General features: G+C 42.0%; 1 protein-coding gene across 11 annotated transcripts in view; it reads left to right on the forward strand.

Annotated features, from left to right (window-relative positions):
• The window catches only part of LOC308627892 (zinc finger protein 227-like), a 140491-nt gene that overhangs the window by 44649 nt on the left and 80724 nt on the right, over positions 1-15118 (forward strand). For 5 of the 11 annotated variants that reach the window (XR_014017461.1, XM_081254372.1, XM_081254373.1 and 2 more), the window contains exon 5: positions 10924-11119. The exons of 3 other annotated variants lie outside the window; for them this stretch is intronic. Coding sequence is in view for 6 of the 8 variants with exons in the window: in XM_081254372.1 (XP_081110498.1) it covers positions 10924-11119 (196 nt within the window). In the remaining 2 variants the exon portion in view is untranslated. Of the gene's footprint in view, positions 1-10923; positions 11222-14730; positions 14755-15118 lie in introns of those variants that run through there. 3 more of the 11 variants (XM_081254378.1, XM_081254369.1, XM_081254371.1) reach the window with 3 other exon arrangements.

The raw sequence follows: 15118 nt of genomic DNA on the forward strand, positions 1-15118 counted from the left end.
CTATTCAAGTCCTTTGCCCATTTTTAAATTGAGTTGTTTGTTTGTTTTGTTGTTGAGTTGTAGGAGTTCTGTTTATATTCTTGATATTAACCCTTTGTCAGACATATAATTTGCAAATATTTTGTTTCATTCCAAGAGCTGCCTTTTCACTTTGTTGATAGTACAAAAGTTGGATGCATAAAAGTTTTAAATTTTGATATAGTCCAATTTACCTATTTTTTTCTTTTGCTGCTTCTGCAGCCTTTGTCTTTTTATATTCAATCTTTTATAGTGTTTTTATCTTGAAAGAATAATCTTGGTTATTTTACTCTTTCCTCAAGATTCATGTTATAGACCTTTACTTAACCTCACTGCTAAGCATGCTTTTCACTCTCACAGACACTAAAATCTAGCCTGGAGTGTTGCTCCACGCGGAAGGTGAGTGGGCAGGCTGCAAGGGACCTTACATCCCCATGCTTTTACTTAGGCTTTCTCTAGGTTGAAGTTGTGTTATAAACAATAACGTATGATTTGGTTTGTTGGATAGCCTCAGAATTCCACTTGCTTTTCCATCCATGTATTCACTGTTCATTGGTGCTTGTATTTTCTATTTGTGCAGTTACTTTTCTATTAGTGTTATCTGAAAAATTAATGAGTATTCTAGATACCCTCATCTAGGTCAGGGTTTTTTTAACTTCTTTCTTTAAAGCACTTGAACCCCTTTTCTAACAAAAGCTTAAGTAGAAGCTCAGTACAGTGGGTAAGAGCAGTGGTTACTCAGGAGCAGGGAATGAAAATGTTCAGCTCACTGCTTTCCCTCCTCCAGCCCTTGAACCTTTCCCTTTGAACCTGGATGGAGGCTCTGTGGAGCCGAGTTTGCTCAGGACAGAAAAGCCTGTTGATAAGGCAGGAGATGAATTACAGTCATTCACTTCCCACTTCTCCAGTCCTACTTACATCAAAGCAATTCAACTTTTGTATGGTAAATGTATTTAGGAATCCATGTACTATTCAGCTTAAACTACAGGGTTCTCTCAAACTGGAAATCAAATAAACAAACCTCCCCCCACCCCCTCAAAAAAACCAGGTTTCTCTGCCTGAAATTGTTGTTCAGAAACCTCCAATCGACTTTACTGACCAAAGCGATAACCCACACATGCCAAGGACCTGTAACCATGATACATGATACACTTCTTGGGACACCCCATTGTGCATAGTGACCCATTTTATTGATGAGTATTTCACATAGGAAGATTCAAAAGCCAGAGGAGAGTCCCCTGGTAAGGAGGCCACCTACTGAGACACAGGAAACTTAATTTTGATCCACAGACATTTTAAACTAGAAAGGAACTTGGAGATCGGTAGCCCAAGAGGCAGCAAGAGTGGTGTGTTTGGTTTGCACAGAATTTAAAAAATTAGTTGCCAGCATTTAAAAAAAAAACCCAGCAGTGTTTATATAAACATTACAAATAAAGATAAAAATCTTGATTTTAGCCTCTCTTGGAAAAATCATAACATGTGACACTAGGCCCATGGTCCTGTATGGCACTGATGAATTACAGGAGGCCTTTAAAAACTCCCAGTGTCGGGCTTCCTTGGTGGCGCAGTGGTTGAGAGTCCGCCTGCCGATGCAGGGGACACGGGTTCGTGCCCCGGTCCGGGAAGATCCCACATGCCATGGAGCGGCTGGGCCCGTGAGCCATGGCCGCTGAGCCTGCGCCTCCGGAGCCTGTGCTCCGCAACGGGAGAGGCCACAACAGCGAGAGGCCCGCGTACCGCAAAAAAAAATTTTTTTAAATAAAATAAAATCCCAGTGTCCAGTCTGCATCCCAGACAAATTAAATGATATTCTCTGTGGTTAGCACTCAGACGTCAGTATATATTTAAAAAATTGTACTAAAAACACATGACAGTGATTATCATCTAAGTCATTTTAAGCGTACAGTTTAGTGTTTTAAGTGTATTCACATTGCTGTGCAACAGACTTCTAGAACTTTTTCATCTTGCAGAACTGAAACTCGATACCCATTAAACACTAATTCCCCCACCCTCCTTCTTCCAGCCCTTCCTTGGCAACCACTTTTCTACTTTCTGTTTCTATGATTTTGAGTACTCTACATACTTCATATGAGAGGAATCATACAGTATTTGTCCTTTTGTGACTGGCTTATTTTGCTTAGCATCATGTCCTCAGGATTCATCCATGTTGCAGCATTTGACAGGATTCCCTTCTTTTTTTTTAAGGCTGTATAATATTTCATTGTTTGTATGTCCATTCATCTGTGAAGGAATATTTTGTTTGCTTCCACCTCCTGACTATTGTGAATAATGTTGCAGAGTGTGCAGATTTATTTCTGAGATCCTGCTTTGAATTATTTTGCATATAAACCCAGAAGTGGGATTGCTGGATCATATGGTAATTTTATTTTTAATTTTTTGAGGAACTTCTGTACTATTTTCTATAGTGGCTGCACCATTTCTCATTCCCAGCAAGAGGGCACAGGGTTCTAACCTCTCCATGTCCTCTCCAACACTTGTTACTTCTGTTCTTTTGACAGTGGCCATCCCAATGGGTGTGAGATAATGTCTCATTGTGGCCTTGATTTGCATTTCTCTTAAGTTTAGTGATGTTGAGCATCTTTTCATATGCTTGTTGGCCATTTGTATATCTTCACTGGAGACTTGTCTATTCAAGTTCTTTGCACTTAAAAAATCAGTTATTTGTGGGTTTTTTTGTTGAGTTGTGGAAGTTCCTCAGATATTTTGGATATTAATCCCACATTAGATATAAGATTTTCAAATATTTTTCCCATTCCAATAGGTTGCCTTGTCATTCTGTTGATTGTTTCCTTACCTGCATGGAAGTTTTAAAATTTGATGTAGTCCTATTTGTCTACTTTTGCATTGTTGTATGTGCTTTTAGTATCATATCCCAGAAATTATTGCCAAATGTAATGTCCTAAAATTTTTACCCTATGCTTGCTTCTAGGAGTTTTATAGTTTTGGTCCTGTACTTCTTTCTTTCTTTTTTTTTTTTTTTTTTTTTTTGCGGTACGCGGGCCTCTCATTGTTGTGGCCTGTCCTGTTGTGGAGCACAGGCTCCGCACGCGCAGGCTCAGCGGCCATGGCTCACGGGCCTAGCCGCTCCGCGGCATGTGGGATCGTCCCGGACCAGGGGAACGAACCCATGTCCCCTGCATCGGCAGGTGGACTCTCAACCACTGCGCCACAGGGAGCCCCTGTACTTCGTTCTTTAATTTATTCTTTTGCAAGTAGATATCCAGTTTTCCAGTATCATTTGTTTAAGAGATTGTGTTTTCCCCATTGTGTATTTTTGGCACCTTTGTCAAAAATCGTTTGGCCATATAAGCAAGGGTTAATTTCTAGGCTCTCTACTCTGTTAAATTGGTCTAAATGTTTTTCTACAAGTACCATACCACTTTGATTGCTGTTGCTTTGTACTGTGTTTTGAAATCAGGAAGTGTGAGGCTTCTAACTTTGTTCTTTTACAAGATTGTTATGGCTACTTGAGGCTCCATAAGAATCATAAGATATTTTTCTGCTACTGGGATTTTGATCGGAATTGCATTCAATTTGTAGATTTCTTTGGGTAGCGTGGCCATTTTAACGATATTCCAATCCTTGAACATGGGATGTCTTTCCATTTATATACAAATACAATCTTCCTTGATATCTTTAAGCAGTGTGTTGTAGTTTTCAATGTACAAGTTTTTCACCTTCTTGGCTAATTTTATACCTAAGCATTTTCTCCTTGATGCTGCTGTGAGATTATTTTCTTAATTCTCTTTCAGATTGATCATTGTTAATGTATAAAAATGCAACTGCACTGTGTTTGTTAATTTTGTATTCTGCAACTTTGCTAAAATTATTTCTTGGGTTCAGCAGGTTTGTTTGTGTGGGTGTGTGTGTGTGTAATCTTTAGGAATTTTTGTGCCTAATATGTCATCTGTAAACAGAGCTCATTTTACTTCTTCCTTTCAAATTTGGATGCCTTTTATTTTATTTTTTTGTGTGTCTGATTTCTCTGGCTAGGACATTTAGTACTATGTTGAATAGTAGTGATGAGAGTGGGTATCTTTTCCGTCTTCCTGGTCTTAGAGGAAAAGCTTTAAGTCTTTCACTGCCGAGTATGATGTTAGCTGTTGGTTTTTCATATATGGCTTTTATTATGTTGAAGTACTTTCCTTCTATTAATAGTTCGCTGTGTTTTTATCAGGAAAGGATATTCAACTTTTGTCAAATGTTTTTTCTACATCAGTTGATATAATCACGTGGTTTTGTCTTTCCTTCTGTTAATTTGCTGTATTACAATGATTGATTTTCATATGTTTCATCATCACTGCATTTCATTTGGGCATGGTGTATAGTACTTTTTTTTTTTTTTTTTTTGGCGGTATGTGGGCCTCTCACTGTTGTGGCCTCTCCCGTTGCGGAGCACAGGCTCCAGACGCACAGGCCCAGCGGCCATGGCTCACGGGCCCAGCCGCTCCGCGGCACGTGGGATCCTCCCAGACCGGGGCACGAACCCGCCTCCCCTGCATCGGCAGGCGGACGCTCAACCACCGCGCCACCAGGGAAGCCCGTATAGTACTTTTAATGTGCTGTTAAATTCAGTTCTCAAACTTTTTGGGGTTGTGAATCCCATTGAGAGTCTGTGAAAGACATAGACTCTCTCTCGGGTAAATGAATTTCAGCACATAGAGTATTTTAGAAATAACTTTGAAGGCTTCGTAGAGTGCCCGGAAGTTCTTCTTGGGGTCCTCTAAGGACAACTAACCTTTGTTGTCTGATTACCATGCTAAGAACTATGTGATGCATGTTACCTGAGTCATCTCAATTAATTCCAGCAATGACCTGATGAGACAGGTTCTATGTTATACTCATTCTATAAGATGAGGAAATGGAGGAAGTAAGCAGAGGGGCTGAGATGAAAACCTAGACAGTCTGGTGCCAGAGCTGGAGACCCATGGAGTTCAGTTTGAGACCCCTTGGTTTGGAGCATTTGATTTGATTCTAGGCTGAATTCTAATCTGAAGGAGCATCAAGAGTATTGGACAATTATGGGGGTTCTGAGTCACCAAGGGACTCAACGGTGTGATCCATAGATCAGCAGCTTTTGACATCACCTGAGTGCTTGTTACAAATGCAAGCAGTCAGTAAACACCCCAGAACTCTAGAATTTTAACAAGATCCTTCAGGAGATTTGTGTGCACATTAAAGTTTGAGAAGCATTGGCTTAGGCCCTGTGGCATTAACAATTTTGACACCCTCTGAGACCATTTCGAACTTAAAATTAAATTTTTGGTAGCTTTGGGTGATGTTGCTTATTGGTTCCTGGTGAACTGACTGATAGTGATGGTTGTGGGGAAGGTGATATCGGGAGAGGTGGAGTCAGCCCTAAATGAGCGTCTGTGACAGCAACATACTTGCACCCAGTATGTCCCCCTTCTCCGAGGTCACTGTAAGATCTCTTTCGAATATTCTTCTAAAATGATAGCATTCTAGAATTGAGAAACAAATGGATGAAAGTGCCATTCTCACTTGTTAGCTGCATGCCTTCCAGCAGCACAGGCTGATTCTGGGTAGTACTAGGCTATGGAGAGCCATCAAAGCTTCAAAAGGAAAAGCTTTCATCTCTCGTGAATATTTCCTGCCAGGCACCATTGCTGTGGTAGGTCTTTAAGGACCAATGGGGGTGTGTCACTCCTGGGGAGCAGGTGTCCTCTGAGCTGATTGCCTGCGGCCCCCTCCTGATACCCTTACTCTATGACCCGATTTCTGACCTCCAATGTTGGCTATTGTCTTAGAGCCCGGCTCAGCTTTGGCGTCAGTGCCTCCCTTGGAATCAATTGCCTCTTGGATTGTTAGCATCTTCAGTTGGATTCTGCAAGTAATCCCTTTCTTGTTTTTGAACTATAATAAGTTGAACTTCCTATGGCTAAGTGATGCCATTTCCCTAAGCCAGAGCTTTTACCAAGCAGTAGTTCTTACACTCAGATCTCTCCTCATGTGGGACCTTCTTTGTCATCGAGAGCAGTCATTATGATTAATTCAGAGGATCACAGGAAAGGACTTGTTTTTAACCCTTTCAGGTACATTCTGGAATGTAGGAACATCCTGTAGAATAGTGAGGTTAAATGAGTACAATGTCCTCACAGACAGGCTTTTTTGATGAGAACTCAAGTCCAGCAAAGAGTTTGTAGTTAATTTAATAGGTTCTGGGATAGAGATTGGACTTTTGTGATGATGAGTGAAGAGATTATCATTTGGATACTAGGAGAGCTGTGTGTGCTTTTCTTTCTCTGAGCATGGAGCGTGAAATCTATTTAGAGGTGTAACCATGAGCCCCAAATGAGAAGTCTCTTAGAACAAGAAACAAAAAAGGCACTGCTAATAATTGTGATTCCTGTACCAAGAGTGCTCTGTGAAAGTGGTGCTAAGAATTCCCCTTTAAAAGCATCATATGTCATTAGATTTTAAAGTTCAGTACAACTTCCTCAACTGATAAAGCTGGAGGACACACTGTTTCAGAATGTTTAATATGGGGTTCTATATTTGAGTTAACTAGACGGGGAACACAGAGAGAAAATTGAAATTATAGACATTTATATGATTACCACTGAAGTATACTGATATTTGGCATGGAAATATTATCCCCTAAAATGCAAGGAAATGCACATCCTGGACATTAGACAAACACAGATACCATTGAATATGTGGGTCCTGAGAATTTTGCTTTTCCTTTAATTACTCATTTGAAACAAGTGATGACTGAAAGAGTAAGCAATATGTAGTCAGCTCTTCAGCTGGGGGAATATTTCAGTGTGAGGTGTGGATCCATTAAGGTCTTTTGATGTGTCGATTAATTTTTTTTATTAATTAACCATTGTGCAGAAGTCAGAGCAAATGGCTGTTTCCCACAGGAATAGAGGAACCAGTGCAAACCTTGGAAATGTCAATGTGCCAACCACCTTGAAAAGGTTGTTCAATGGAAGGTCTTTTTTAAAAGAAATTTCGGTATAGTTGATGTACAATATGTAATGTTTCACGATTTTTAAAGGTTATACTCATTTACACTTATCATAAAATATTGGCTATATCAATGGGAGATCCTAAATTGCAAGTTTACTTACAGTGCCTGGGAATGTTTCTTCATTGGGAAACACCTAATATAATTAAACTAAACTAAATTAATTCATACTTGGCTTAGTTCCAAAGAAGAGTCAAGCTGTTACAGATGCTGCTTTCCTAAAACATAGGATAATTCAAGGTTGCCTAAGGAGACAAAGTGCATCAGTTGTGGAATCATCTATGTGTCGTCTGCTGATGTTTCACTAGTGATCATTGAATCATTCAGAATTCTATAAACAATATTCTTCCACCAGGGTAAAGAAGTCCACACTGCAGTTCACTGTTTCTTGGCAGTTGTGAAAAATGCAATCGGAGAAGTTGTCAGGGACCTTAATTAAAGCTCCCTGAGTGAATCTTTTGCATATGCAAATTATCCTCACTGGAGAAGCCTCTGTTTACATACTGAAGGGTCTGACAAATACTGATTGCAACGGTCCGTGTATTTTGGGGTGTTTGTCTCAAGTACCACAAACACGTTTATTCTGGTGATATTCTGAAGGGAATGGTATGAAAATAAACTCTGTAATGTTTCACAAGCTGATGTGTCAGCAGCCTTGAAGTTGAGAAAAATGAGCTTTGAAAGGAAGAAATGGGTGAAGTTGGAGCAGGTGATTGGGGACCAGGAACAAGGGAAAGATAAAACATCAGTGAGTCACAGTGGTGGAAGGGCACTGACATTTTAATGGAAGAGAGTCCAAGAAAAAAGGAAGTTAGAGAAACAAAGATAAATGAACAGAGAAGAAGTATTTGTCAATTTTTTCATCAGGATTTAAACTTTTTAAAAAGTATTTTTCTTTCCTTTTTGCGTTAATGTTTATAAGCACTTGTTGATGCAACTGGCACTGTACTAGATGCTTTATTTTAAATTTTATTATTACAACCCTCTGAGGAGGCTAATAGTGTTTAAATGTGTTTAATAATGATTAAATGTGTGAGCCCTAGAGTTTGATCGTCTGGAGTTGGAATACCTGAGGTGTCACCTATTGGCTCTATGATCTTGGGCATAGTAAGCTTTTTGTACCCCAGTTTCTTCATCTGCAGAATAGTGGCAATAATAATAATATATAATAATAATTATTATTAATAATAGAATACCAACATTATCATATTATTATGATATACTATATAACTATATATTATTATTAACCTAATCTCAATATTATTATGTTAGTAATACTATTATTATTATTAATATTATTATTACTATGTCTCGCTTTCCGGGCGGCTGGGACGCAGGTGGGCCTGGCGGGTCCGCGCGGCCTCGGGGCCGGAACCCGGGGTCCCCGCCCGCCCCAGCGTCCGCTGCGCCGAGCCCCACGCCCCGCGCTTCCGTCCTGGGTCGCGGTGGCCGGAGGCGTATCCGGCTCCGCGGGACAGGCGGGCGCCGAGGTCGCTTGTGTTGGGGGTAGTGGTGGGGCGAGGATCCGGCGCCTCCGCGGAGCATGGCGGGTCAGGGGCTGGGGGCGCCGCGCCTTGCTATGCCCTCCGCACTTTCCCGGCTCTGAAGCCTCGAGAATACGGCCAGGCAGCGGTAGTTTAACGGGGAGTTTGCCTGCTGGGAACTAGGGGCCTGCTGGGGTCTCAGTTCTTGGCTGGCCCCGAACACGAGGTTGCCAAGCGTGTGACGGCAGCAGGTAGGAGTGAGCCGCTGGTGCAGTGATGAGCAGGGAAGGAAGGACACTGGCTGTTGGCCTGTGAACCTAGGCAAGAATGACCAGCCAACACAATCCAGACCAAGGTCCGTGGGCCCAGCTCGGTCCTGTGCGGCTGGTCAGTGGAATAGACCTGCAGGTGTGGCTCTTGTCACTCTAGGGCTGGCTTCAGGACAGATGAGGCCAGGGAACCGTCCTGGATTCTCCAGGAGGGTGCTCCGGAGTGGAGCCGGGGGGTGGGGGTGTGTGTGCCCGGCTCAGCACGGTGGCCACGCACGTCCAGTCTGCCGGCAAGGGCAGTGGGGAGCCGGGGGAAGTCATGGCCTTGGGAGTCTCCTCCTGCTGTAAAAGAACCCGCAGGCTTATAAAATAACTTTTGTGTGGAATGTTGGTGGGTTGAAAAGCAGTTCTGTGTGCTTTTCCCCCTTGGTGTGGATCAGCAGTGCTGAGGCAGCAGGTGTGATGCAGAAGTGTGAGCGGAGACCGTCTGGAATCCCCGAGCTCCAGGGAAACTAGAGGGGACAGCCAGCCTAGTGAAGAGGACAGGAGCTGGGGGCGGGGGCGCTGGCAGCAGCCCAGCAGGCGCCCCTCATCTCAGGGCCCTAGTCCTGGATCCAGCCGGGTGGTCAGGGGAGCTGCAAGGTCTTCTGGGTGAGCAGAGCCCCCAGTCCTGAGCTGTTCTTCGCTGTGTTTGCGTCGTCTCCCCCCATCCAAGGGGAGAAATCTAGATGAGGTTTAAGAATCGGTGCTTTAAGAATGTGGATCTCATAGGTGAAACCTCGGAACACATGTTTTCAGCACAAGGTGTTAAAGTGAATGGAAGGATTCAATGCCTTTTCCAGGAGAGTGTCTCCATGTGGGCAGAATTAGAGAATAAATGGGTCTTGAATTAAATATATATATATATATATATATATATATATATATATCTATATCTCATAAGGTTACGGTGAGGATTAGAAGGTTAATATATGCAAAGAGTGTACACCTGGAAGCACTCAATAATGACTGGCCATTGTTATTACCATTTATATTAATATTCCAGTTAAGTGGTTGAGCATCAGAAGAATCAAGTCACATTCTTAAGGTACACCAGTTAGTTTGCGACCCAGTTGAATGTGGCTTTAGTGCCTGTGCTTTTAATCACATCCCATAAGGAGACAGCAGAGCTATTTTCTAACTGCAACGTTAACTGACTCTTTTTTAAGTTACTTAAACTCTCTGATTTTGTTTGGGTTCCCCCCTAAAGCAGATTCTATGACAAGGGCTTGATGAATGGTCCCTAGGGAATGTGATTTTTCTTGAAGTGTATATTAACGATTTATTAATTAACGACTGTAGCCAAATCTGATAAAGCAGGATAAGCACAGCAGATTGGGAAGAGTGGAACAGGGAAGAAAGGAAGCCAATCCAAGGATGCAGTTTTAAGAGGGTGGCCGGGTGCAGCTGGGGCTCAATGCTAGCAGGGCCGCACTGGAGTTATACAGAACATGCCTCAGAATCGTCCACCAGGGATGGGGAAAGGTGTTTATTTCCCAGTTCCTATCCTATGTTAATCAAGCGTTGCTCCAGGGGTGTTAATTTCCTTGTACTTACAGTTATGCACATGACCCATCACAGCCCAGAATCTCAGTGGACAGAGAAGCTTGGGCCAGAAAGCAAGTGACGGGCAGTGCAGCAGAGGTGTGTCATTTTGTCAAAGGTTATATCTGCGGCACAGCTGGTTGCCACAGCCATTTGAGCAAAGCCGTGCGCCAAGGGGTTATAAAGGTGTTTAGCACCTTCTGCCTACTGGAATACACATATTGATTCCATGAGATATTTGCTTCACGTTTGCATAGGTAAATTTTCTGTCATTCACACTCAGTTATTGAGGTGATTCAATGAGATGTGTGTACAAGTGCTCTGAAAGCTATGTCATGTAGACTATTACACTACACATGTGATATTGAGATCTCCAAAGCTGAAGGTCAAGCAGTGGTTGAACAATTTTTTTAACCCATTAGTCTGTAGGTACTTTTGAACTCAACACCTCTCTCATTTCATGTAAGTAATAAACCTTTCATACCTTCTTGTTGTGTGTCATCAGTCTTGACTTTCCAACCAGATTTTGGGTGGGGGGTTTATTCTGTTTCTTCAGAGTGGTTACAACACAGAGAAATCTGGATTTCAGCCGAAAAAAATCACCTCAAGACCGCAACAGGGCATACTTCGCTGAATTCCAAACTGATTGCTGATGTGATCCTTTGGATTGGAAAAGTCCAAACAGTTCATCTGCCCCATCCCTGGTCATTTGGCTACTGGCTGTCTTGGATGCTGGACCCTAATATTCTAAGGTAAAAATAGAAGAGCAGAGAATAAAAGTTTATGCTGACTAGGTTAAAATCTGAGCCAGTCTGGCACTTTCTGTCTCGAGTGGAAATCAATCTGTGTTCTACTTTCAGAGCTAAAATAGTTATGAAATGTTGAATTTTCTGTTTAAAAAAAATATCTATCTGTCTATTTATTTGGCTGTGCCAGGTCTTAGTTGTGACCTGCAGGGTCTTTGTTGCAGCGTGTGGGATCTTTTAATTGTGGCATGCGGGATCTAGTTCCCTGACCAGGGATTGAACCTGGGGCCCCCGCACTGGGAGCAAAGAATCTCAACCGCTGGACCACCAGGGAAGTCCCGAAATGTTGAATTTTCAATGTTATTTTTCTGCTTTGTGTTTGAATTCTCACTTCTTCACTTACCTGCTGTGGGATGTTGGTCACATTACTTCCCCTCTTTGGGCTTCAATTTCCTCATTGCAAACTTGAGATAATATTAATAGTAAATCCAAAGAACTGTTACGAGGATGACTGTAATGTATTTGGAACATAAAGACATTCAATTCATGTGAGCTGCTAATATTATTGTTATTATCATTATATGTTTTGACAAAGATCTGTAGGTTTATTTTTTGAGTGTTTAAATGTAATGGTTATTTCTATTAATTGAATTTAGTGATGAGCTGCTCTAATCTGACATTTATATGAAATACAGAGGCTCTTAGAATTATCTTGATGTCTTGACTGAGAGAGAAGTTTAAATGCTTTTGACCCTCTGGGGAGCCCTCTGACATCATGAAATCACATATCCTTTCTAAAGTTGATTTTCTAAACAGAAAATTGATAGCCCGGTCCATAACTGATTTAGAAACAATTGGAAAATGTCAGGTAACTTGCAAAGGAATAATGATTTTGCTGCTGCTACTGTGTATTAATAGAGGTTGTTTCCCACTTAAAGAGCTGGAAGTGCCTTGTGTTCTTATTCCAGGAACTTGACATGTACCCTGTGAAGGTGATTTGGGCACACATGGTACCTATGTAACAGATCTCTATCTCATAGACTTATGTAAAAGAATGTAAGTGTAGCCCAGTGTAATAGTCTGACCGCATTTTTAAAGCATTTTAATTAATTTATTTTTATTTTTTAAAATTAAAAAAACTTTAAAAAATTTAAAAATTTTTCTATTTTTAACGTTTTTTAAATTAAACAAATTTTAAAAATATTTTAGATTTTATTTACTTTAAATTTTATCTGACCCCATTTATTTGATGTTTGCTGACATCTTAAACCTCATCCTTCCCTCCTCCCCTTGTGCCCCACTTCCGGGAAATCTGATAAGAAAGTCTGAGTGAGGGCTTCCCTGGTGGCGCCAGTGGTTGAGAGTCCGCCTGCCTATGCAGGGGACGCGGGTTCATGCCCCGGTCCGGGAAGATGCCACATGCCGCGGAGCGGCTGGGCCCGTGAGCCATGGCCGCTGAGCCTGCGCGTCCGGAGCCTGTGCTCCGCGACGGGAGAGGCCACAGCAGTGAGAGGCCCGCGTACCACAAAAAAAAAAAAAAAAAAAAAAAACAGAAAAAAAAAAGAAAGTCTGAGTGCTTCCACCTTTGGTGTTGATGGGAGGTTCAAGCCACACAAGCCCCTGCCTGTGCACAGAGGCCCTCATACCAGCCTCACCCTCTAACCACCATAAAAGCCCCCGCAGGTCTTCTTCCAGCTCTCACAAACCATTTTCAGTCCAGCTTATGAAGACTACCCTGCTCTCCCCAGAAAGCCTCATTAAGTAAGTAATAAACCTTTCATACCCTCTTCCTGTGTGTCATCAGTCTTGACATTCCAACCAAATTTGGGGTGGGAGATCCATTCTGTTTCATCAGAGTGGTTACAACGCACAGATATTGGCGTGTACTGAAAGGAACCAGGGTTTCTTGGAGAACTAAGTCCAGGTTTGGGGCAAGGACAATACAAGGTAAGTCTGGGATATCTTGTCATACTGTAAAGCAGGGAAGTGCTCCAAGACTAATGGGATCATGTCAAAAGAATAACAGAAGCCAGGATGAAGGGGCTTCCACTTGTCAAAATGGGACAATTTGAGCATTGAAAAGAATAATGATGGTACGAGATTATATCACAGTGAACATAAATCTAGAGTGATAGAAAGAAGAGGGGAAAGAGAGGGAGAGAGAAGAAATAAGTAGGAAAGCTCTTCTTTACAGAAGATTATAGTAAATGTAGAAAAAGAGAATTTTTTTAAAAATCACCATTTTGCACCTGAATGCAATTCAAGCAAAGATCATCAAAGAATACTAAAACTTTTGAGTAAAATGTTGTTGGAGGTGGCAAGAGGTATTATCCCATGGATTATGTGTTTCCATTGCCAAGGAAAATTAACCTTTAGAATAGATACCTGACACAATGGGAGGCATACAGTGTCCCCTGTGTGCTATGTAGTACTTATGCCAAAATATTTAACCTGATTCTCGTGGTGAAGAACAATGAAATATAGAATGTGGGGCATAATATAGGACAACTGTCCTGAATTTTTCAATGTTGTGAAAATAGAAACAGAAACAAAAAGAATGCTCTTCAGGAAAAGATGTAAGATACTAAAAGACAGGGCTTCCCTGGTGGCGCAGTGGTTGGGAGTCCGCCTGCCCATGCAGGGGACACGGGTTCGTGCCCCGGTCTGGGAAGATCCCACATGCCGCGGAGCGGCTAGGCCCGTGAGCCATGGCCGCTGAGCCTGCGCGTCTGGAGCCTGTGCTCCGCAACAGGAGAGGCCACAACAGTGAGAGGCCCGCGTACAGCAAAAAAAAAAAAAAAGATAAGATACTAAAAGACATAATCAAAGGCAATGTGTGAACCTTGATTTGACCCTAGATTGAAAAAGTAAAACAATTAAAAAAAACAATTTTGGTCAACTGGGGAAATTTGAATGTGGATATATGAAAGTGATACTCTGATTATATAGGAGAACACTCATTCTTAGCAGATGTGTGATATTTAGGGATGAACTGTCATGGTGTCTGGAACTTATTTTCAAATGGTAGAGCAAGAAAGTATATATATATACATATATATATATATGTATATATATGTATATATATATATATATATATATATATATTTTTTTTTTTTTTTTGCGGTACACGGGCCTCTCACTGTTGTGGCCTCTCCCGTTGCGGAGCACAGTCTCCGCACGTGCAGGCTCAGCGGCCACGGCCCACGGGCCCAGCCCCTCTGCGGCATGTGGGATCTTCCCGGACCAGGGCATGAACCCACGTCCCCTGCATCGGCAGGCGGACTCTCAACCACTGCGCCACCAGGGAAGCCCTGAGTATATAATTTTGAAAAGCTCCTCCCACCCAAGGAGTTTCTTCAGACCCCGAGGAAAAGTCTCTAGTTGGGAGGGGAGATGTTTTCCCGTACATGTATTGAGCACCTCATATGTAACAGGTGCAAGTCCCCATTCAAAGCGTCCTTTATGTGTGTCATTTAATCCTTAATGATGATAACACACACTTGTATAGAACTTCCTCTGTGCCAGACTCTGTTCTAATTAGTTTATATACATTCACCCATTTAAATCCTCATCACGAAGTGTATGAAGTTGGTAATATAATGATCTTCCTTTTGCAGGTGACCACTGAACCTTAAAGGAGAAACATAGTGCCCTAGGGCCTAGGGCTGATCTCAGTATTCATAAACCAGGACAGGACAATCATCTTCTCTTGACAGATGAGGAAGATGGGGTTCTAACAGGCTAAGGAAAACTGCCCACAGTCACAGAACAAGTAAATAGCACACTTGGAAATCAAACTCACGTCTGATTTGTTCCAGAGCCCCCATTCTTTCCATTTTTGCTGCTTTGCCTCCCAGAGACGTTTTTGCTTTGTCATAAACCGCAGAGCAGAGTGTGGCACTTTTAAGGAAGGAAGAGTTTGCCAAATGAAAAGCAGATTAATGAGATATTTGGGATGCTTTGCAGTAAATAAATCTCAGAATTCTCATGTTCTCCCACTCACAT

This window comes from Mesoplodon bidens, assembly GCF_964165515.1.
Source record: "Mesoplodon bidens genome assembly, chromosome: 14".
Lineage (NCBI taxonomy): Eukaryota > Metazoa > Chordata > Mammalia > Artiodactyla > Ziphiidae > Mesoplodon > Mesoplodon bidens.